Source organism: Zalophus californianus, chromosome 2, assembly GCF_009762305.2.
Source record: "Zalophus californianus isolate mZalCal1 chromosome 2, mZalCal1.pri.v2, whole genome shotgun sequence".
NCBI lineage: Eukaryota > Metazoa > Chordata > Mammalia > Carnivora > Otariidae > Zalophus > Zalophus californianus.
The window spans coordinates 73,041,898-73,064,424 of record NC_045596.1 but is presented as its reverse complement, the minus strand read 5'-3'; the positions used below and the strand labels follow the sequence as shown (position 1 = coordinate 73,064,424).

The 22,527-nt window shown below is 35.0% G+C and overlaps 1 protein-coding gene across 1 annotated transcript in view; it reads left to right on the top strand.

The window, feature by feature from the left end:
- Positions 1 to 22,527, top strand: part of SNCA (synuclein alpha) — a 145,750-nt gene that overhangs the window by 9,836 nt on the left and 113,387 nt on the right. The window contains 3 exon segments of the mRNA XM_027599921.2: positions 408 to 449; positions 8,483 to 8,526; positions 8,528 to 8,626. Of these exon segments, the coding sequence (XP_027455722.1) occupies positions 408 to 449; positions 8,483 to 8,526; positions 8,528 to 8,626 (185 nt within the window).

Here is a 22,527-nt window from a genome sequence, read left to right as displayed (position 1 = left end):
CTGGGTATTTACTAAAGAATACAAAAACACTAATTCAAAGGGATACATGCACCCCAGTGTTTATAGCAGCTGTCAACACATGGAAATGTTGAATTACTATATTGCACACTTGAAACTAATAACACTCTGTTAACTAACTGGAATTAAAGTGAAAACTTAAAAAAATAACTCATCATTGTGGGTTAAAATTTTAATTGGAAAGAACCTCCTGCTAGTTTTGCTTTCTTCTATTTGTTGTATGATTACTGGAATTCCTTATTTTAGATTTTATGCCCTCTAAGGATATTTTTCTATATGGGCTTCTAAAGATTGAGACTTTTTTTTTATTAGTTGTATTTAAAACTAGCTAATCAGTAATATAAGGCCAGTTTGAGACTTATGTTTATGTTTTGAATTTGTTTTTATAGGCTCCAAAACCAAGGAAGGAGTGGTTCATGGTGTGACAACAGGTAAGCTCCATGGGGCCCATATCCAAGAATGATATTGAAAATATCTAGTAAGCATTAATCATTCAGAATGTAATTGTAAACAGCCACTGTGTTCCTAGAGAAGTATTCTAAGGGAATATCAGCTTTGTTTAACTTTAATTCTTTATTAAATGGTTTAAGTAAGTAAATATTTATTATAGATAAATAAAACAATATATTCCACTATCAAGAATGATGCCTCTGAATTGACCGGATATGTTTAATTTATGGTAATATCACATTTAAATATTTTGAAACATTATGTCTTGGCAAACTGCTACCATAAATTAAGTATAAGAATTGCCAGTTTTCAAAGGATTAATGTCAAATTTTCTGTACAGTGTAATAAAGCATTCTGACATTAAACTATACTCAGTATAACATTTCCTTGATGACTCAGAAAACATTTTAAGAAACACCCTTGGAATGATCAGTGAAGTATTTATTGTATTTATATCTGTTTGGCATGATTTTACCAAGAATTTGAATAGGTTTATAAAAAGATTGCAATAAATTAATATCAAAAATGAAAATTATGGTGGTGATGATGAGGAATATGTTAGAGACAGATAGAAAAATGAAAGGAGAACCAAAATTTAATAATCTTAAGAGCCCAGAGACTTGCCGTGATTCAGTTTCATGTTGTATGTATTCCAAGCTGCTTGACAGATGGGGTAAAACAGGATATATAATCAGAAATATAATTCATACGATCAGATAGCAGTAAATGTAAAATTGTCTCAGAAAAATACCGTCTTCCTATTACTGAATTATAAAATGGAAATGGAGAAAATCAAATGGGAGTATTAATACAGTTTTGTGATTGATACCATAACACTGGAGCCAGACTTCCTTGGTTCAAATTTCTGCTTACCATTTACAAGCTATGTGATTTTCTGCAGGATTCATAATGTTTTTGTGATTTAGTTTCCTCATCTGTAAAAGAATAAAGAGAATTAATGTGCACAAATACCTAGAATAATGAAATTAAGTAGTGTGTATTATACAGGTGTTATCTATCCTAACACCTGTATAATACACACTAAATGTTGAACATTTTTACAGCTAGTGGAGAAAAATATTTCATATGACTATTTTATATATATATACTTTTGAAAATAAATGAGGGCACAAAATGAAAATAGAACCTTTGAAACTGATTCTGCTAGAGGGTAGATTAAAGTATGCTGCTTGTATTTGCTCTGTTGCAATCCAATCAATATGCAATGCCCAGAACTAGGCAAGTACATGAACTGTGTTGACTTCTAGGGACTGTTTATAAATATGATGTTATTAAGCATGATTTGAATAAGACCTGGATGGCAGACAGTTGGAGACTGTACTATCTGAAGAGCCTAGCTAGATTAATGGTGTTCCATTTGATAGTCGAAGAATCCATGTGGTTTAGAAAGCAGATAAGCTTGTGGCCAGATTTAGAGCCTGTGGTAAAAATTAAAGAATACAACTAGTAACATCATTGAATGAAAACTAGGGAGATGGACTGCAAGGCTAACTGTTAACAAAGTCAGAGTTTTTATCCTCTCCACAATGAGTGTGTGTGTGTGTGTGTGTGTGTGTGTGTGTGTGTGTGTACGTGTACACTACTGAAGTTTGTACAATAAGGCAGCATTTTGTTTTCTGAAGAACAGTAGCCACAGTAGTCACCTTATGTTTCCCTGGCTTAATAATATTGAGAAACTTTGTGTATCATGTCTTCTTTAGCATACTGAAGAATCTGAGATATTCCATAGTAAAGAAATTTTCATAATATGGTTTAATCCAGGACCTCTCAAATTTATTTGACCTTATTTCAGTAGTTACTAGGATTGAGTGAAACCAGTGTTCCAGAGAACACCATGGAAAATCCTGCTAAGCAGCAAGACCATGATGATTTTTATGTGGGTAATATTTACAGCCATTGTACCAATCAACTACCCTGGCAATAGCAAAGTATCAAAAATGTCAGAAGTAGCCTGTCTATGAGAAATGCAGTGGGATAAATCTGCTGTAAATACCATCCTTCTCCCACATTAGGCAATGAGTAGGATTATTTAATATAAAATTCCAAATTCCAAGTATAAGGATAAATAAGTTTAAGATAATTACCTCCATGGTTAAGGAGAAGAATGGTTATTATACTTGGTCTAAAATGTTTATTAGGTCTATATAATATAAGTGCTAAATAAATGTTATTATTGTAATTAGTATTAAAGCAGGGAAGTGAGAAACTATTATATAGTATATAATATTATCCTCTAATGTCAAAAGAAAAATTTCTTCAAGATCCATCCCATTACTTATTTTTCAGAAATATAGACTTCAGTAAACTTAAGTTAGGCCAGAAGTTTTCTACCTAAAAAATTCCAAGAAAAAGAATTTCTCCCAGTTAGATAATCTCATGATAAAATCTAAATATCTTTTCCTTATACCTTAGCTATTTGATCTCAGTTCATTATTGTTGCAGTTGTCAACTTAATGCATTATGTTATAGAAAAATATGAGAGTGTATTTAATCTGCATGTACTGAATGACATGTCTTTCAAGCTGCTTTAAAAAATAGATGTTGATAAAAGCTTACTTAATTTTTTTTCTCATGAAAGTATGGTATAAATAATTTCCTATTATTGGAGATTTTCTGAGTTTTGGTTCTTATAAACAGAAATTTGTTACATGATAATGAACACAACTAATTTCAACATGTTATAATTTATCAAAATGTTTTATAATATAAATTTATTTTCCTCAGATATACAATTTGTACAATTCAAAGCTAGATCGTTTTAATTTTATGATTGTGTTTAAGATCAAAGATTGGATTTACTGTATCTATTTGAAAAGTTGGTGCCGCATTTTCTTTCTGAAATTTTATTTTTGACTTAAATCCAAATTAAATCTAATTATCAAAGTTAATGAATAAATTACAGAATACACAAAATTCCTTTTAATTCGTTCAAAATAATTTATTGAGTATCTGCTGTGAAATAATACAAAGAAAAATAACTGTCTCTCTGATTTTAATGAACTTTAAATAGGCTGGTGGGGGTGGAGAGACACACTGGGAAATGAATAATTCTGGCACAATGTAAACAGTTCCAGAGCAGAGATGTATCTAAAATTTTACAAGATCACAGGAGGAGAAACAGGACACTTGTTGGGAGGAAGGTTTTTTAATATAGAATTTGACATTTGAGGTGGGTTTTAACAGCAGCTTGAATTTGCTGAGTAAACAGATAGGGAGATGTCTGAGAAGGATCAAAGCTTCTGGCCAGACAAAGCTATATGAACAAAATTGAGAAAGACTGGCACATTTAGGGGAGAACATAAAATATTATACTATGATTAGTTGGCCGGAAGGTATCCTTTTTGATCCTGGTTATAAGGTCTTTTCCCTTAAAAATGAATATCATTTATTAGATGAAAAATCTTACCAATTTGAATGGGTCTTACTTCCTTTTGTTTTGTCACCCTTTTGTTTGGCATGTCAATTAACAGAGAAATAGTGTAAAAGTCCTTAACAGGGGGCACAGGGGCTCAAGATGACTGGATAATCCACTAGGTAAACAAGTCCTACAGTACTCTTTGAAAATGTGTCTGTCATTGCTACAAGTACACTCTGTCATTTTGTAATGTAACTAATTTACTTATTCTTACAATGATAAAACCTGATGAAATTATGATAAAGTACAAAGTGCATTTGACTGTGAAGTTTATGTGCATTAAAAATAAATTAATGTATATACATATACAAAGAATGGTCTAGATATTATAAAAATAACCTTTCATGGCTGGTAGAAAAATCATGAATCTGTAAAAAGATCAAAATTTCCTCTTGTCTTTGAGATATTGTAACAATAAAATGTTCATTTTTCAAGCAAAATTTTCTATTCATGTTCTTGGAAAAGAAAAAAAATGACAAGTTAAAGCTCACAATTCACTATTTTTGAAGGATCAACATTCTGGAAATGTTTAAAAACATGAAATCTCCAGTATAGCTTCTCACTGGCATTTAAATTGAACTTTGCATTGGGAATACCCATTACATGTTAGGAGGCATCAACTATATCCCCAGAAGTGGCAAAAGGCAAATATAAAGCAACACCTTCTGAGGACTCTTCCTGATTTTAGAATCTAGGGTCACTTCAGCTTCCCCACATTGCCCAGAACTAAAGAGTAAGTATCTGTCCTTGCAGACCACCTTACTTCCCTGACCTGCTATCAAAATCCAGTTGCTTTGTCCACATTATTCAATCATTGGCCTTCTGCAATGGGTGACATGCAATCTGTACTATAATCATGTGACTAGCATATAACATTTGCCAACTTAACAGCTGACAGTGCAGCTCAGCCAATTCCTTGGGCTGGGGATTATCTGGAGAGGATGTACACAAGCATAAAGCATAACCAAAAAAAAAAAAAAAGTGTCTCTATTTACTTAGAAGAGGGCCTGAGAAAAATTACCACTCAAAACCCCAAATTCCTGAAATCTGGGAAAAAAGCAGAAAAAGAGTTTGTGAGGCAAAAAGGAAAGAAGGCTAACATTACATAGATGGACATAAGAGATGCAAGATATAGGCTTTATGAGTATAAATGTTATAAGGTTTTGATGAAGAGCAGTTGTTTTATTGCTCTATTGACCTTGAGTTATTAAAAGAGCAGAAGCTCTTGTTTTTCATAGAACTCTTCATTTAATTGAAACAAACTATTTTTTATTGGAGTTTCTTTTATTTGGCAATTGCATGGAGGTAATAGAGAAAGATTAATTCAACAATTATATCAGATATAGTCTTGGAGAATTTTTTTTTAAAGGAGTGAAAGCCTTTTTTTATTTTTTATTATTTTTATTTTTTTTAAAGATATTTATTTGAGAGAGAGAGAATGAGAGATAGAGAGCACGAGAGGGAAGAGGGTCAGAGGGAGAAGCAGACTCCCTGCTGAGCAGGGAGCCTGATGTGGGACTCGATCCCGGGACTCCAGGATCATGACCTGAGCCGAAGGCAGTCGCTTAACCAACTGAGCCACCCAGGCGCCCTTGGAGAATTTTTTATATGAGGTTAAGTCTGCTTCTAAATCTAATGCAAACTATTTACACTGTCTTCTCTAAATGTTTAAATTATTTAAAAAAATCTACTGAATCACCATATTGTATTTTGTTTTGTGAAAAGAAATTATAAGTTTGCTCAACAAACTTCGTTTTTATACTTAATTCCTAGCTCTTTTGTTGCCATTAAAATTGTTGAAAATCAACATTTTTATTAAAAACCCTGTTTCAACCACTTGATGTTTGATAAAAGGACCAAAATTTCTTCATAACCATCCCTTAAGAGTAAGGGATGTTTGTTCATTTTTTTGTCTTTTTAAGTTTTTATTTTAATTCCAGTTAGTAAGCATATAGTGTTATATTAGTGTCAGGTATACAATATAGTGATTCAGTAATTCCGTACATCACCTGGTGCTCACCACGGGTGCACTCCTTAATCCCCATCACCTATTGAACCCACCCCCTACCCCTCTCCCCACCAATAACCATTAGTTTATGCTCTATAATTAAGAGTCTGTTTCTTCATTTGTCTCTCTCTCTTTTCTTTCCCTTTGCTCATTTGTTTTGTTTCTTAAATTCTACGTTTAAAAAAAATAAAAACATAAATTCCACATGAGTGAAATCATATATTTGTCTTTCTCTGACTTATTTTACTTAGCATTATACTCTCTAGCTCCATCCATGTTGTTGCAAATGGCAAGATTTCATTCTTTTTTATGGCCGAATAATATTCCATTATATATGTGTATATATTAATTAATTATATCTTTATCCATTCATCAATCAGTGGACACTTGGGCTGCTTCCATTTCTTGGCTATTGTAAATAATGCTGCTATAAACTTCAGGGTGTGTGTATCCCTTTGAATTAGTGTTTTTGTATTCTACTGAGTAGATACTCAGTAGTGTGATTGCTGGATCATAGGGTAGTTCTATTTTTAACTTTCTGAGGGACCTCCATACTGTGTTCCACAGTGTCTGTACCAGTTTGCATTCCCACCAACAGTGAACAAGTGTTCCTTTTACTCCATATCCTGGCCAACACTTGTTTCTTGTGTTGTTGATTTTAGCCAGTCTGAGAGGTGTGAGGTGATATCTCATTGTAGTTTTGACTTGCATTTCCCTGATGGTAAGTGATGATGAATATCTTTTCATGTGTATTACCCTTTGGATGTGTTCTTTGGTGAAATGTCTGTTCATGTCTTCCGCCCATGTTTCAATTGTATTATTTGGTTTTGGGGTGTTAAGGTTTGTAAGTTCTTTATATATTTTGGATGCTAACCCTTCATTGGATACCTACGCAACCATAGGTTGCCTTTTGGTTTTGTTGATTGTTTCCTTTGCTGTGCAGAAGCTTTTTATTTTGATCTAGTCCTAATAATTAGTTTTGCTTTTATTTCTCTTGCCTCAGGAGACAAATCTAAGAAAAAAGTTGCTATGGCCACTGTCAAAGAAATTATTGCTTGTGTTCTTTTCTAGGATTTTTACGGTTTCAGTTCTCACATTTAGGTTTTTAATCCACTTTGACTTTATTTTTGTGAATGATATAAGAAACTGGTTCAGTTTCATTCTTTTGCATGTAGCTATCCAGTTTTCCCACCAGCATTTGTTGAAGACACTGTTTTTTTCACATTGGATATTCTTTCCTACTTTGTCAAAGATTAATTGACCATATAGTTGTGCGTTTATTTCTGGGCTTTCTATTCTGTTCTATTGATCTATGTGTCTGTTTTTGTGCCAGTACCATACTGTTCTGATCACTATAGCTTTGTAATATAACTTGAAGTCTGGAACTATGATGCCTCTAGTCTTGCTTTTTTTTTTTCAAGGTTGCTCTGGCTATTTGAAGTCTTTTTCAAATTTCAGAATTGTTGGCTCTAGTTCTGTGAAAATTGCTGTTGATATTTTGATAAGGATTGCATCAAATGTGTAGATTGTTTTGGGTAGTACAGACATTTTAACAATATTTGTTAAATCCAAGCCATAAGCATGGAAAGTCTTTCCATTTCTTTGTGTTGTCTTCACTTTCTTTCATCAGTGTTTTATAGTTTTCAGAGTGCAGAGCTTCCACCTCTTTAGTTACATTTATTCCTACATATCTTCTTATTTTTGGTGCAATTGTAAATGAGATTGTTTTCTTAATTTCTCTCTCTGCTGCTTCATTATTGGTGTATAGAAATGCAACAGGTTTCTGTAGATTGATTTTGTATCCTGTAACTTTATTGAATTTGTTTATCAATTCTAGTAGTTTTTTGGTGGCATCTTTCAGGTTTTCTATATTTAGTATCATGTCATCTGTATTGTTCATTTCTGATGGTAACATGAGCAACTATGTGTTGTTAGTGTGACTCAGAAGGTGTAGTGAAAATCAACATGCTGGGTGAGATTAAAGAATTGATGTTGAAAATGAAATAAAGAAATACATACCTGATACCACAATAGATGCATCTGTAATCATTGCCTTCTCTAAACTTTCCTTAGTAAAATGTTAATCAAACCTCAGCTGCTCAAAGGTTCTATTTGTGATCATTATACCTGAAGCACGTTTTACTATCTGCATGATTACAGCAGTATATCTTAGCAAAGATTTAATAGACTCTGAAAAACAAACTGAGGGTTCTAGAGGGGAGGGGGATGGGGTATGGGCCTGGTGATGGGTATTAAAGAGGGCACGTACTGCTTGGAGCACTGGGTGTTATATGCAAACAATGAGTCATGGAACACTACATCAAAAACTAATGATGTAATGTATGGTGATTAACATAACAATAAAAAATTTAAAGAAAAAAAGATTTAATGTTTGTCTAAGCCATACTCAGTTAAATATCTCTGAGGTTTTATTTCTTCTGACACTTCAGTTATTTATAGCACGTGCAAATACAGGTCTTTAGAAGTTGACAGCTAGTGGAAGTGAAATTGATTTCAGTCCCTGTTGTTCCACTGTCCCTTAATCTGTTGTTGTTCTGGACTTATCCCAGTGGCTGAGAAGACCAAAGAGCAAGTGACAAATGTTGGTGAGGCGGGTGGTGACAGGGGTGACAGTGGTAGCACAGAAGACCGTGGAGGGAGCAGGGAGCATCGCAGCTGCCACCGGCTTTGGCAAAAAGGATCAGTTGGGCAAGGTATGGCTGCATACATTCTATGTTAATTTGTAAAGTCTCGGGATCACAGCACATTTTCATGGAAGGCACTAGGCAGGAATAAGATGCTTACTTGGGGGAGGGCTGACGGACCTTCTTCTCAAAAAAAAAAAAAAAAGACTACTTTTATGTGTGTATTCTTTTTTGGAGGTACTAACCCAGATAAGTGCTATGAAAATTGTACAGTAATTATGATTGTTTCATTTTCTGGAAGAAAGTTAATGAAATGAACAATGTAATAAATACCAAAAGAAGAGTGACATTTCAGAAAGAAGGGGTGCTTTCATGTTAGCTATGAATCTTGAAATCTCTCTTTGTTGGGGTATAACCAATGCTTTGTGCCCAACTGACAAAGTGTCAAACTGAAGGTCTTTTGCTTGATTTCTTTATAATGACATCATCTCTTATTAAATGGCATATTTGCTTATCACATAGCAGTTCATTTGCAAATATATGTTTGTGGAGACAGAGTCAAATTGCATACCAACCAGAGATCATGGTTTTGGGGTGATTTAAAAATTTTCAGGAAAACTTTGTATTTTTGACAAATACGAGACTCTAGTAGGATTATACAAAAGATATTATAACTTTCATTTTAAACAGGTAAGTGATAGAAAATGAGGTGTCAACTGGAAGATGAAATTTCACAAATTTTGTGACCACAGCAGCAGAGATTTTTGCTATTTCCTTGGCACCATGACCTCCTTGCTATTCCTTGAACAAATCAAATACTCCCTTGCCCTGGTGCCTCCCTCTGTCTGGAAGGCTCTTCCCAGGTTATATGCTAGGCTCACTCCCTCATCTCAGGTGTTTGTTAAATGATACCTTCTCGGTGAGGCCTACCCTGACTTATTGGAGATTGGAACCACTCTCCTCACCTCTGGTGTTCCCAGTTTCCCTACTCTTTACTTTTTCCTTTTTTACATGTACCATTTTTAAGAATCATAAATGACTTACTTTTTTTAAAGAGTTCATTTATTTGAGAGAGAGTGAGAGAGCATGTGTGTGCCTGTGTGCAAACACCAGTGGGGGTGGGGCAGATGGAAAAGGAGAGAGAATCTCAAGCAGACTCTGCACTGAGCATGGAGCCCAATGTGGGGCTCAATCTCAAGACCTCAAACTCATGCTCTGAACCTAAGTCAAGAGTCTGGATGCTTAACCGACTGAGCCACCCAGGTGCCCCCAACTTACTTTTTATATATGTTCTTTAGTATTTTATTTGTACCCTCCTAAAATATAAGCCCCGTGAGGATGAAATATATTCATTTTGTTCACCGATATATCACAAGTGTCTAGAAGAGTACCTGACACCTGGTGGATAATTAGGCATATTTATTAAGAAGGAAAGGTAAGAAGAAATTAAGTGAATAAGGAAAGGTAAGAAGAAATTAAGTGATTAAGAGTGGTTTTTATTTCTGTGTCTAATAATTATATGCGTTGCATAGCAACTGTGGCTATTCAACTATCTGAAAGTTATAATCAAAATGGTTTTCAAATAGATATTTTGAAAACTCTGTTAGAAAGTAGCTTTATTTGCTGGCAAACTGCTCTGGATTGTTTCCACTCCATGTTATTCTATGTAGCAGGCTGCCTTGATTGATCATTAAAACACTGATAATGAAAAAGCACGACTAAAAACCTGTGACATATTGAGATTTATCACAGGTATTTATATCATGTGGGCAATTGATGTTACTTATGGAAAATCTGGGCTGGGCTTCTACGGTAGTTCTTTAGCTAACGTGTAAATGTATGGTTAGTGAGAGGAGTGTTCCTTTGTCTAGTTTATGCTCTTCAAATAATCTTATTACTTACGCTAATAATTATACACATTTCTATTTTCTGTCTGAATTTATAATTATAGCTTTATTATATTTCAAAAGTTAAGAGGGATCTCTGCTATTAGTACAGAGGCAATTAACCTGTTAAATGTCCCAAGCCCTTCTCCAATCCCACAGAAGCTCTGGATTCTGTTCTCAGAAATACACACAATAAAGGACTTGGGATCTTGGAAGCCCATCAACAGACAAAGCCCATGATTTAGACCAACCCTCTGATTGTACAGATAAGGAAAGTAGAATCTACAGAGGGGAGTGACAGTCCAAGGTCACATGCCAATTGTGACCGACTGCTTTTCCATCCACTATGTCACTTCCCCAACCACTTCCTCAAAACCTATCTTCCTTTTGGGGTTTATAAACTGAATTACAGGCTAGTTTTAAGTGGAAAAATTCTCTGCTTCAGAATATTAAGAAACCAGGGAAACATGTACCATTCCCTTCTCACCCCTATTTAAGGCATACCATGTAAATTGCAAATAAGGCATGAAAGTGCTTCATTTCTTATGAAATTGGGCTTTTTTATTTTTCTAAAAATATTGCTATTTATTTTAATACTTTAAAGCAGAAATCTAAACGATATGACAAAATTAACCATTTGGAGATATTTCTCTTATGGGTACTTATAAGTTCTTCCAAATTTTTAATATGAAAATGTAGTCATAAAAACCAGAAATTGCAGCATAGTTATAGGAAAAAAAAAGCCACATTAAACAGAGTTTAAATGGCTGATTTTCATCCCTGCTCTGTCACCAACAGGCTGGATGACTTTTTGAGGATCTCCTAAGACTCTTTCAATATGAGAAACTCTACCAGAAAATTGTTAAAGCCTAATTTAGCAAAAACATTCTGAGTTTCTATTATAACTCAAGGAGTATGCTAATAATCTTTTCATTGTGGCCATATCTATGAAATGCCAAAAATCTTAGAGAGTTTAGATAAAATCTTTCAATTTGTTCATTATGAGATTTGAAGCAATGTAATTTCATCATTCAAACTCTGATCAAAATGATTCTGGTAAATGAAAATAAGCAGATTATTGTTGCTTTAACCACTTGTTAATGACTCCATTGGCATATTCATTCTCCATTCAAGAAATAATGCTTGCTCACTATGTGTCCAACACTTTGCTAGATATTGTGGTTAAAATGATGAGAAAACCGTACATGGTTTTTCTCTTCATTGAGCTTACAGTCTAGTGACAAAGGTTAATAATAATCATCTAATTACCACACAATAAGTATGCAGTTCTGTAAAATGCTGTGGAGTACATAATGCCGAGAATATCCCAGCCAGTATGGGGTAGGGATAAGGGAGAGCATTGCAAAGGCTTCCCTGAGGAAGTGATGATGTCTGCATTGGGATCTAGAAAAGTGACTGGCAATTAATAAACAAGTGGGAGTTGGAAGAAAAACATTGTAGGCAAAAGTAACAACATGAAGAAATCTCATGTGGTAGGAGGGGTACCTTGGCAAGTCAAAGAGGACTGCAGTTGGAGCCATAGAAAATAAGGTAGAAGAAGCTGGAGAAATATGCAGGGGTCACAACCTGGTTGGTCATGTTGACAATGTTGGTCTTTATTCTAAGAATGAAGGAACCTATTAAAAAAATTTTTAAGCAAGGATGTCAGGTTATAATTTTGCATATTGAAAAGATGTCTCTGCTTGCCAGGCAGGAAAGAGATTAAAGGGAGGGAAGAGTGGAAACCAGGGACCAGTTAGTGGGCTGGATGGAAAGAGGAGATGACTGTATATTCTAAGGTGTAGGTGGGGGGAAGAAAAAGAAATGGATTAATTTAAAGCCTATGTAGGAGGTAATATCAACAAGATTTGGTGGTGCATTTCATAAGGCTTGGGGGAAGAGGGATGTGGTTGGCAGGACTACTGGGTGTTAGCTCGTTGAAGTGGATTAATGGCTGTGCCATTCTCTTGGCAGTGGTGCCTCTCTTAAATATCAGCAACACTGCAAAGGGAGTGGCTGCATTGATGTTTAGCCCTCGTGTCCTTTGAGGATATTTGGCCCGTTACTCCCTGATTGATAGTGGATCAAATCTTTTTTCTTTCTTCCCTCCTTCCCTTTCTCCTTTTCTCCTTCCCTTTTTCCTTTCCTTCTTTCCTTCCTTTCCTCTTTTCTTTCTTTCCACCCTTTGGTCTTGTCTTTCTTTCTTTCTTTCTTTCTTTCTTTCTTTCTTTCTTTCTTTCTTTCTTTCTTTCTTTCTTTCTTTCTTTCTTCCTTCCTTTCTTTCTTTCTTTCTTTCTTTCTTTCTTTCCTTCCTTCCTTCCTTCCTTCCTTCCTTCCTTCCTTCCTTCCTTCCTTCCTTCCTTCCTTCCTTCCTTCCCTCCTTTCTTTCTTTCTTTCTTTCCCTCTCTCTTTCTCTCTTTCTTTCTCTCTTTCTCCAAGAACTCTAAAAGCTCATTTTGATTATCTGTTTTTATTTGCTAAATTCATCTCTTTGGGAATGTTTGCTTTGGTGTACTCTATCTCCTTTTGATGTTAACAGAGAGATATGATGACAGATACCTAAGTATTTTTTTAAATTTGAATTTCATATGAATGAAGCTATCTTTATTAATAATTTCTAATTATAATCATTAGATTAAAGGACAAAAGGGATGTCTTGAATTTTAAGAATTTGCTTTATCAAATATTATTAGCTCCTCTACTGAATACATTAGAATAATGCATCTACTAATCTATATTTTTGCCTATGTACACACAAGAGATTATCAGGTATACAGTTCATTTCCTGAAGCTCGTTCATTTGATTGGCATGGTAGAAACAAGCTGCAAATGCATTGGCAGAAATACGCAAGTTTTAAGTTCAAACAGTGGTATTATATAGACGGAATTTGTTTCCTACTTTTTTTTTACATTTTATTCACATTTATTTTCGCTTTTAGTGTGCTCACAGAAAATTAGAACACCCTAAGCAGGAGTTTAATAGCAATTTTTGTAAGCAAAGTTACATTCCATCTCTAAGTCAAATTGGCCAAAGTTTCTCCAGTATTACAAAATATGATAGACAAGATGCTACACAAAACCATTGCATCTGAAGATTTTTTCTTTTATTCTCAAATTGTTTCCTACTTCTATTGAGAACAAATTATCTGCTTGTACTAAGACTACTATAAACAAATGTAATGAGTAAGAGTTGCTCTGTAGTACATCTAGGTTTGCAATATGCAGCTGGTCACGACATTTGCTCCATCCCAACCCCTCAACAGTGCTTTGCATGTGGTTACTGCTCAAATAAATCCTTGCTGAACAAATGGGCATTTCTTTAATGCTATCTGGAATGCCCTAGAAGAGTTGGATCCTCAGTGTCCTTGAGGTCTATACTTTTGTATTTTTTAAAATTATTTATAGAGAGTGAAAGTTCTCCATATACCAGAGAACCACTGCCTAACAAATAGTATAGCAGTAAGCTTCATTATCACATCCCATTTAGTCACAGACCTCCCTACAGAAATTAATAGGTTTCATGCAAGAAATAAGCTTGAAATATTTATAATCTCAGATACTTGAAATATTCAAGTTCATCTGTTTATTATTTTTCTTCAGAATTAGAGTGAAGTGCCTAAACAGTGCCATTTTGAAAAAATTAGATCAGATTATAAGAAATTTTTACTATCCCCAGCACAGTTATCCAGAAAATATTGATTTCAGATGGATAGAAGCATGCATACTCTGTGCTGCTGCCTTAACTCATAAGAGGATAGCTAACCAAATGTGTGCTAGAGGAGTAAAACAAAGCAGGAATGTGACATTTTTTGTAACATTTAAGGGTCCTCCTTACTTCCTTTGATTTACCAGAGCGATCATGTTTAGCTTGATGCAGACTTATTTTTAAACACTTGAGTGTTATTGACCTTCTTAATAAATAATCAGATGATTGTTTGGATGTTGGATGGATGTTGACATAAGCTAACTCATTTATATTGATTTCACAAATAAGCCAAAGGTCACAGGCAATCTTTCAGATTTCTTTGAAGAAGCATACACATATCATAGGTGTAATCTTAATACTGATTTGTTTATAACAAGGTAACAAGAAATGTCAAGATTAGTGAAATATTCTGATTTATAGTACGTTCTTATTAAATGTTTAGTAATGATAAATCTAATATATTGTCTCAAATAATTGGAAATTTGAGTCTTGCTTTTGTGCTTGACCTCTGAAGATAACCAACATGACTGTTAGTTATATTTAAACCTAACGCAAAAGCTCTGTGGCACAGGGACTTGCCTGATGTGTACTTGTGGTGGGAGTGGCACAAACTATTAAGAGCATTATAATCTTAGGTTAAAGCATATTGTAATTAAAGAAAAAAACCCAATTGACCTGATTGATTTGTTTTTAACATGTATATAATCAGTAACCTTTTGTAATGTGGTATGTAAAAATCAATATTTTATGCTCATAGGAAAATCTACTAATATTACGTAAAGTCTCTCTACTTGGAAACACATCTATTGTGGTGGGCTTTCTTTGTATCTAATATTTCACTGGGCTCAGGATGGATGAATCATAATTCCTAATGACCCTTAATCTTGTAAGGTTGGAAAGGGGAAGTGCACAATCATTATATAGGAAGTTGTAAGAAACTTAGGCTTATGATTAGGTTTTCATTAAAATTCAATATCACGTATTTAATGGGTACTTTGTATGTACTGGACACTCAGTTGGGCACTCCCAAGATTACAGAGGTGGATAACATATGCATGACTCCTGCCTTCAAGAAATGTGGTCTAGGCACAGCACCTGACATATTTACCCCTGGGAAAGAGGAGCATCTCTATTCTTGGAGAATGTGTCTGTATTTGTAACAAGTATATATCCATCATAGGGAAAAAAATCCTTTTTGTTAGGAATGAGAGAGACCTATACTCTCAATAAATATTATACTTTAAATTTTGTTTCTGTCAGCAGATTATGAAATTACCTCACACACATAAAAATAACAGTCACAATATTTTAGCTGTTTAGACAGAAACATAAAAATATTTCCACCTGAGTCTTAGCACCAGTAGTTAATAATGTGTAAGCATTATAACCCCACAATATATACATGACTAAAAATCCAATTTCAAATCTTCAAAGAACCAATTTGTGATAGTAGTTTTGTTTGTTAGAAAATGTATTATAGGAAGAGTGTGACAGAACTGCTTCAAGGCACACCAGCAAACAGCTTTAACTCATATTTGTGAAATTGGCTTATTCCTTCATAAATGCTTAATATGAATTAAAATTCTACTGAATGCAATGTAAGAGCAATGACCATACTTTGGTGAATCAGTCTTCATTGTGAAGGTGGCTAACATCTCTTGCTAATGTCCCTTCACATGCAAAGAGAACATGATATTTTTGATAGTTTCATGAATCAGATATTATTATACATAGAATGATTTCAAACTTAGGTGTTTTCATTTTAAACCTCTGTTACCACCTGAGCCATATTTCCACCTTATAATTCAATGGAAAACCTGGAAAAAGAATATTAATATGTTTAGGTGACAGGAATAAAGGGAATAGACATATTTGTTTATTATGACATATAGTAGTCATTTCCCAAACTTCAATGATAACCAACTTTTCTGTTCCTAAAAAGTAAGAGTAATTTTATTTTTTGCCACTTCAAATACAGGCTTTTAGTTTTCCAATTTTCAGGGAGATATTTGATGGTGTTGTTTGCTTTATCAAGAGAAAATAGGAATTCAAGATACACAAAAATCTAGGACAAAATATGTTTACTTGAATTCAAAGGAACAGAAATAAGGTAAATGAGATGCCAATTGTCTTTTGCATGCAAATACATAATTATAGAACTAGAGTTGAATGATACATCTCATCAACCCAATTGTTCCATGATAAGCATAGAAAATAAGTAATTTGTCAACTAAAATAGGAAGTAATTCTTTTATAAGAAATTTTATCAAAGCTTTGCAAAACATTTAAATATTTAAGTTACAATTTAAATATTCCTCTTTATCAGGTGATTCTGGAATCACTAAACAGTTATTTTGAAAATTCTCAAAGTAGTATTTAATTCTTAATGAAGCTATAGTATACATTAATACAAGGAACAGAAATTATGTTTGTTGAATAAACGAATGAATGAATAAAAAATTTTTTAAAGAAGGAATGTATATTTTATCTTCCTGATTAGAGGTAGAAACTGTCTTACTCTTCTTTTGTGTTCCTCACACTAACAAAATATAATAAATCTATCTGGAACTCAATTCATAAGAATAAATTCAGTTGACAGCTTTGTAAATTGTGAAGAATAATGTGAACTTTTAATTTAAGAATTTTAGAACTTAAGAATAGAATTTAACTGTCTGCCAAACCATAATAGTAAATCACCTCCAATGCACACATATATACACTTTATCCTATTCGATTGTTGGAAATCTTCAAAAGATTGGAGAATTGGACCTTCGATATTTCGATTTCATGCCACAAAAGTTTTCTGAGAATGTACATACCGTTTTGTCTTAAGGGTCCAGTTTTTGGTCAGTAGCTTGTGTGTTATTTGCTATCTAGTGAAACCGGAGAAGGCATGTACTCTTACCAATGTCACTGAGTTTGGAGATTAATACAGTTGTCATGCAAAGCATACAGTGGTATTAAAAATACCTCATCTTCAGTTTTTAACATTATGATGTATGTAAGGTAGGCACCTTTAAAAAATAATCTCATCTAAATAACTAATGCCTGCTTAAAATAATTCTTTTATGGTGTTCTTCCTGCAAAGGAAAACTAACACTTGTGAGTTTCAAAAAAAAAAACGCAGTTCACAAGTTTTCTAATTAAAGCTGCCCTATATCTGTTCTTTGACTCATCATGATAGCCAGCTGGCCTTTATCTTTATACTGGGTTCCTGGTTTATCTATGTCATTTGATTGGGTCATGTGTATAGGTCCTGTTACGGCTCAGTATGCACAGCATGAGCTTTAAGTAGGGAACGTGGAATTGGTCTTGTCTCTCTCCTTCTGCTGGATGATGTCATCTCACCCCTCTAAGCACGGATTTTCTCATCTGTGAAATAAAAGTGTTGGATTAAATGAGTTCAGAATGTTTTGAGTATGTTTAATGGCTTGAATTTTAGGCCAGTTTGTTCAATTATGCATTGCCAGACCTCTGGCAGCTCATTTAACCTTTCTAAACCAAAGTTACTCGAGTGTCTCTAACTGGCCAGCCACCGCACAATCAGTGTGAATGAAATGAGATCATGCAGATAAAAAATAGTCAGTTGTGATATGTTATACAGTGAGGATATTTTGTTGAGAAGAACCTGCATTTTCTTTGAGTTGTGCTAGATATATGATTATAGGTTTTGTTCGTGTAAGTAAATTGTAAACACAGAAAGTGGAAAAACCATTCAATGAACATCCTACTTTATTTAGCTAAGTAAAATGAAGTCACATTACTATTATTTTTCCTTTGATTTCCCCAGTGTGGTTCTATTGAATATTATACACATGTAATTAGAAAGAAATAATTTTGGGAAATACTGGAGTAAACAAAAAAAAATTTCTCTTTTAAACAGAAGAAAATCCCAGAGCCCTAATATCTTGTTAGGGATAGAGTTGCTGTCTTTTCTAATGTCTTCTTAATGTCAAACCCATGGAGAGTAGGTCTGGGTGTTTAGTGGAGGTCAGGTTTAAGATGCCCCAGGTTGACTGAAACTGTCCCCACTCACTCTTTTTGTCCTTTTCTTAATAAGGCTGGTATTTAGGTCCTGGGTTAGAGATATTTAGAGATTATCGGGACTCAGCACCTCATATCTAAATCCTATTCTTTTATAGCCATTTTCTGTAAGATCTCTTGGACAAGGCCAAAGAAATGACTTTCTTCATTCATATGACATTCATATGAAACTTTTGTACCAAATCCAGATGAAGCTCCCTTCTGACCTGGATAGGGACAGGTCTAAGAATTGACTGTGTTATCTTGGCCCCTTCCCTTATACTTAAAGGCAGGATGGGGTGCATGGGTGGCTCAGTTGGTTAAGCATCTGCCTTTCTGCTCAGGTCATGATCCTGGAGTCCTGGGATCAAGCCCTGCATCGGGCTCCCTGCTCAGCAGGGAGTCTGCTCCTCCCCCTGCTCATGTTTTTTTCTCTCTCTCTCACTCACTCTCTCTCTGAAATAAATAAATAAAATCTTAAAAGAAAAAAGGCAGGAAGGTCCATGGAAGGGAAGGAGGCCAGAGAGTTTTTCCTGAAGCTAATTTTGTATGCCAGAACTTTCTAGAATGGGAGCAATTCCAGAAGTGTACAATCCCAAACTTACCTGATTTTGACACCTTCATGACAAGCACTAAGGCTTAGTTTATGGTCTTTAAGGCCTTGCATTTAATCTTATTTTAGTTATTTCCAGGGTAAAACAGACTCATTATATAAATATTCAACCAAATACAAGATTTGTATGTTGCCAGAGCTTAACATCAGCTCAAGTTTCCTCTCCCCAAGTTCACTTGAAAATGGGATGATATGTCTGCAAAGGGGGAAAATAGGAGGGATAGGAATAGCAATATCCTTGCTCTTGATCGGGACTGGTTTTCAGTCAGCACAGCCACTAATGTCCCAGAGTGCCTCTCTGATGTGGTACATTATATGTCTAAATGTGCCCACCCGTCCCCTCCTAACCTCAGGGTCGAGGACAACTATGCTCTCCTGTCACTCCCTGCCTCTGTCCTCCACACCTGGCCACCAGGTCCTGTGTACTCTTCTTTCTGCCTAATTTGGACTCAGGAAAAACCTAGGAATCTCCACCACACCAGCCTCAACTCTCAGGGATCAGGAGATGTGGGGGTGAGGCGACTGAGATTAAACTCTCCATCTTGGTATGTTAGCCCCCCATGTCTCTGTGGTTATTTGCCTACACTCTTTTGGCACTGGGAAAGCTAGCAGGTCCTGCTTTTCAGGCAGAATCCCACCAGGGAATGAGATGTGAGCCTTCCCAGTGCACAGACCTTTCCAAGCTCATGAGTAACCACTTGTCTCCATAGAGAAGGGTTCAAGGCAAAAGACAGATTCCCACACTCCCACTAATACTTTCCTTCAAATCTATTTTCCTGGAAATGTCTCTTCTCTTTTTAAACTTTACTGATGGGGGTGGGGGGGGGGCGCCTGGGTGGCTCAGTCGTTAAGCGTCTGCCTTCAGCTCAGGTCATGATTCCAGGTCCTGGGATCAAGCCCCACATCGGGCTCCCTGCTCGGTGGGAAGCCTGCTTCTCCCTCTCCCGCTTCCACTGCTTGTGTTCCCTCTCTCGCTGTGTCTCTCTCTGTCAAATAAATAAATAAAATCTGTAAAAATAAATAAATAAATAAATAAACTTTACTGATGGGAAAATAATGAAAGGGCCCGCACTTGAACTTTTATAATTTTAGTTTCATTGTCTCAAATGGAAGCTTATTTCATAGCAATCCTTGCACCTCCTGTTTAGATAGGGGATAGGGAATTACCTATTAGAGCTATTACCCAAGGTCACCATGCCCTCAGTTGGTGTTTCACATTACTAGCAGCTTTATGTGAGAGTTGTCCATTTAATCACTAGCAATATGGTTGGAGATGTAAGTTTGATACAAATCATTCTTGAGGACATGTTGGAAATCTATATAAAAGCACTGAAATTAGGGATAGTCTCTGAATCAACAGTTTTCACTTCTAAGAGTTTAAATGATCATGAATTTAAATATAAGGATAGCATTGATTGTAATGTTAAGTTGAAAAAAAAGTTAGACATTTGACAGTAGGGTCTTAGATAAGGTTGATAAGGCCTAAGATATGGTTGATCCATACAGTGGTATGCTGAGCAGCCATTAAAATGCTGACAGAGGGGCGCCTGGGTGGCTCAGTCGTTAAGCGTCTGCCTTCGGCTCAGGTCATGGTCCCAGGGTCCTGGGATCGAGTCCCACATCGGGCTCCCTGCTCCGCGGGAAGCCTGCTTCTCCCTCTCCTACTCCCCCTGCTTGTGTTCCTGCTCTTGCTATGTCTCTCTCTGTCAAATAAATAAATAAAATCTTAAAAAAAAAAAAAAAAAAATGCTGACAGAGAAGAATATTTAATAGAGTGGAAGGATGCTCTTGTTGCATTAGGTGAAAAGAACAGATTACCAAACAATATGAACAGTTTTTATAGTATTACCTATTTTTATTTAAAAAACAATCTGTGCATGATATATGTATATATAAAGACCTGAAGTAAATGCACCAGGCTCTCAGTTTTTCTCAATGAAGCACACTCAGCATTTCCAGCTGGATAATACTTTGCTTTGGGGAACTCTCACATTCACTGTAGAAAGTGTCCCAGCCTTAGACATTGCTTGTGAGATGTCAGTAATGCTCCCCAGGCATTACAGCGACCACAGAAAGTCCTCCCACGTTGTCCTTGAGGAAACACTGCAATAGACGATTTCTGGGTCATGGATTACAGTCATTTTATTGTCTCCCCTTGCTTATTTATATTTTTGTCGATTTCCTTTAACAAGTATGTATTAAACTCATAACAATAGCATAATAAATAGTATTTATAATATTCCATTCTATTTGACACTTATGTGACTAAGCATTCTGCTGCTTTCACCACAATTAGAACTTAAAGAGGCTAATTTTCCTTCTTAGTGTCTCAGTTCTGTTTACATTTGTTCAACTAATTAAAAAAAAATCAGCTTCATGGGTACTTAAAAGTACAGTTACACATTTGTTATTCATCCATTTACCTATTTATTCATCAGCTCATCTGGTCCGTATTTGTTGAAGTCATGCTCTGTGTAAGATGCTATTCTAGGGTGCCTGGGTGGCTCAGTTGGTTAAGCGACTGCCTTCGGCTCAGGTCATGATCCTGGAGTCTCGGGATCGAGTCCCACATCAGGCTCCCTGCTCAGCAGGGAGTCTGCTTCTCTCTCTGACCCTCTTCCCTCTTGTGCTTTCTATCTCTCATTCTCTCTCGGAAATAAATAAATAAAATCTTAAAAAAAAAAAAAAAAAAAAAGATGCTATTCTAGGCAGCATCAGAAATATAGTGATATTCAAAACCAATTTCTTGTGCTGTAGGCATTTAAATCAAACTCTTAATCATGATGAGTATATGTAGGAGTTTCTTAGTCTACTAACGTTATAGACTTTGCTTGAAGATTTCTTCCCCAACCCCTTTGTCTTTCCTTCAAGTTTGAAGTAAGGCTGTCTCTGAGTGAAGTATCATAGCACTAATAGTCTTTTATTATTTCTCAAAAAAAAAAAATCTGGTATAGTCTTGTGTTTATTTTTCTGATCCCAATTATCAAACCAAATTAAAATACTATTTCAGCATTGTCTTTTTGCTATCAAATAATACTGGGTACCACATCCAAATTTCAAGATAAATTTTAACAAAGATTTTTGAGGAGTAATGGGTTGTATTGCCTGAATGAATGTAATACTTTATTCTTTCATTTTTAGCAAGTTTATCTGATCAAATGGGACCCTTACATTTGACTTTGCAAAATTGTAATACAGATCTTTTGGACTCTGGGAAAGCTATCATCATCTTATTTTTACGTATCCTCAAAACTTTGCCTTTCTCGTTTCAGTATGCTTTATCCACAGCATGCCCCAATCCCTAAGCTTGCAAATAACTTTTAATGTTTTTATTAACCTGATAACATATAGAAAGTTGTAAAACTATATTTTTTGGTAGACTTTTTTTTTTCTGTAGTTTATTTCTATTGCAATTAGATAAGTCCATCCATAGTGTATAGTTTATTTTATATATGAACAAAGGCCTTGTACCTGGACTGGGAGGGCCTTTATATTCTTTAGTTTTCCCTATAACCTCTGAATATCTCATTAATAGGTACTGCCTTTTAGTCGTAACTAGCAGATCTGATCATCATCTCAAATTCCTAAGGTCACATTTTAAAATGTATTTTTGGACCTAAGAGCTTACTGAAACATAATAAGAATTGACTGATTGATGTAGGTATTCGGAATACATAGAATTCAATTGTAAATAGAAATTTGAAACTAATTTATACCTTTATAAAAAGAAACTGCGAAAGAC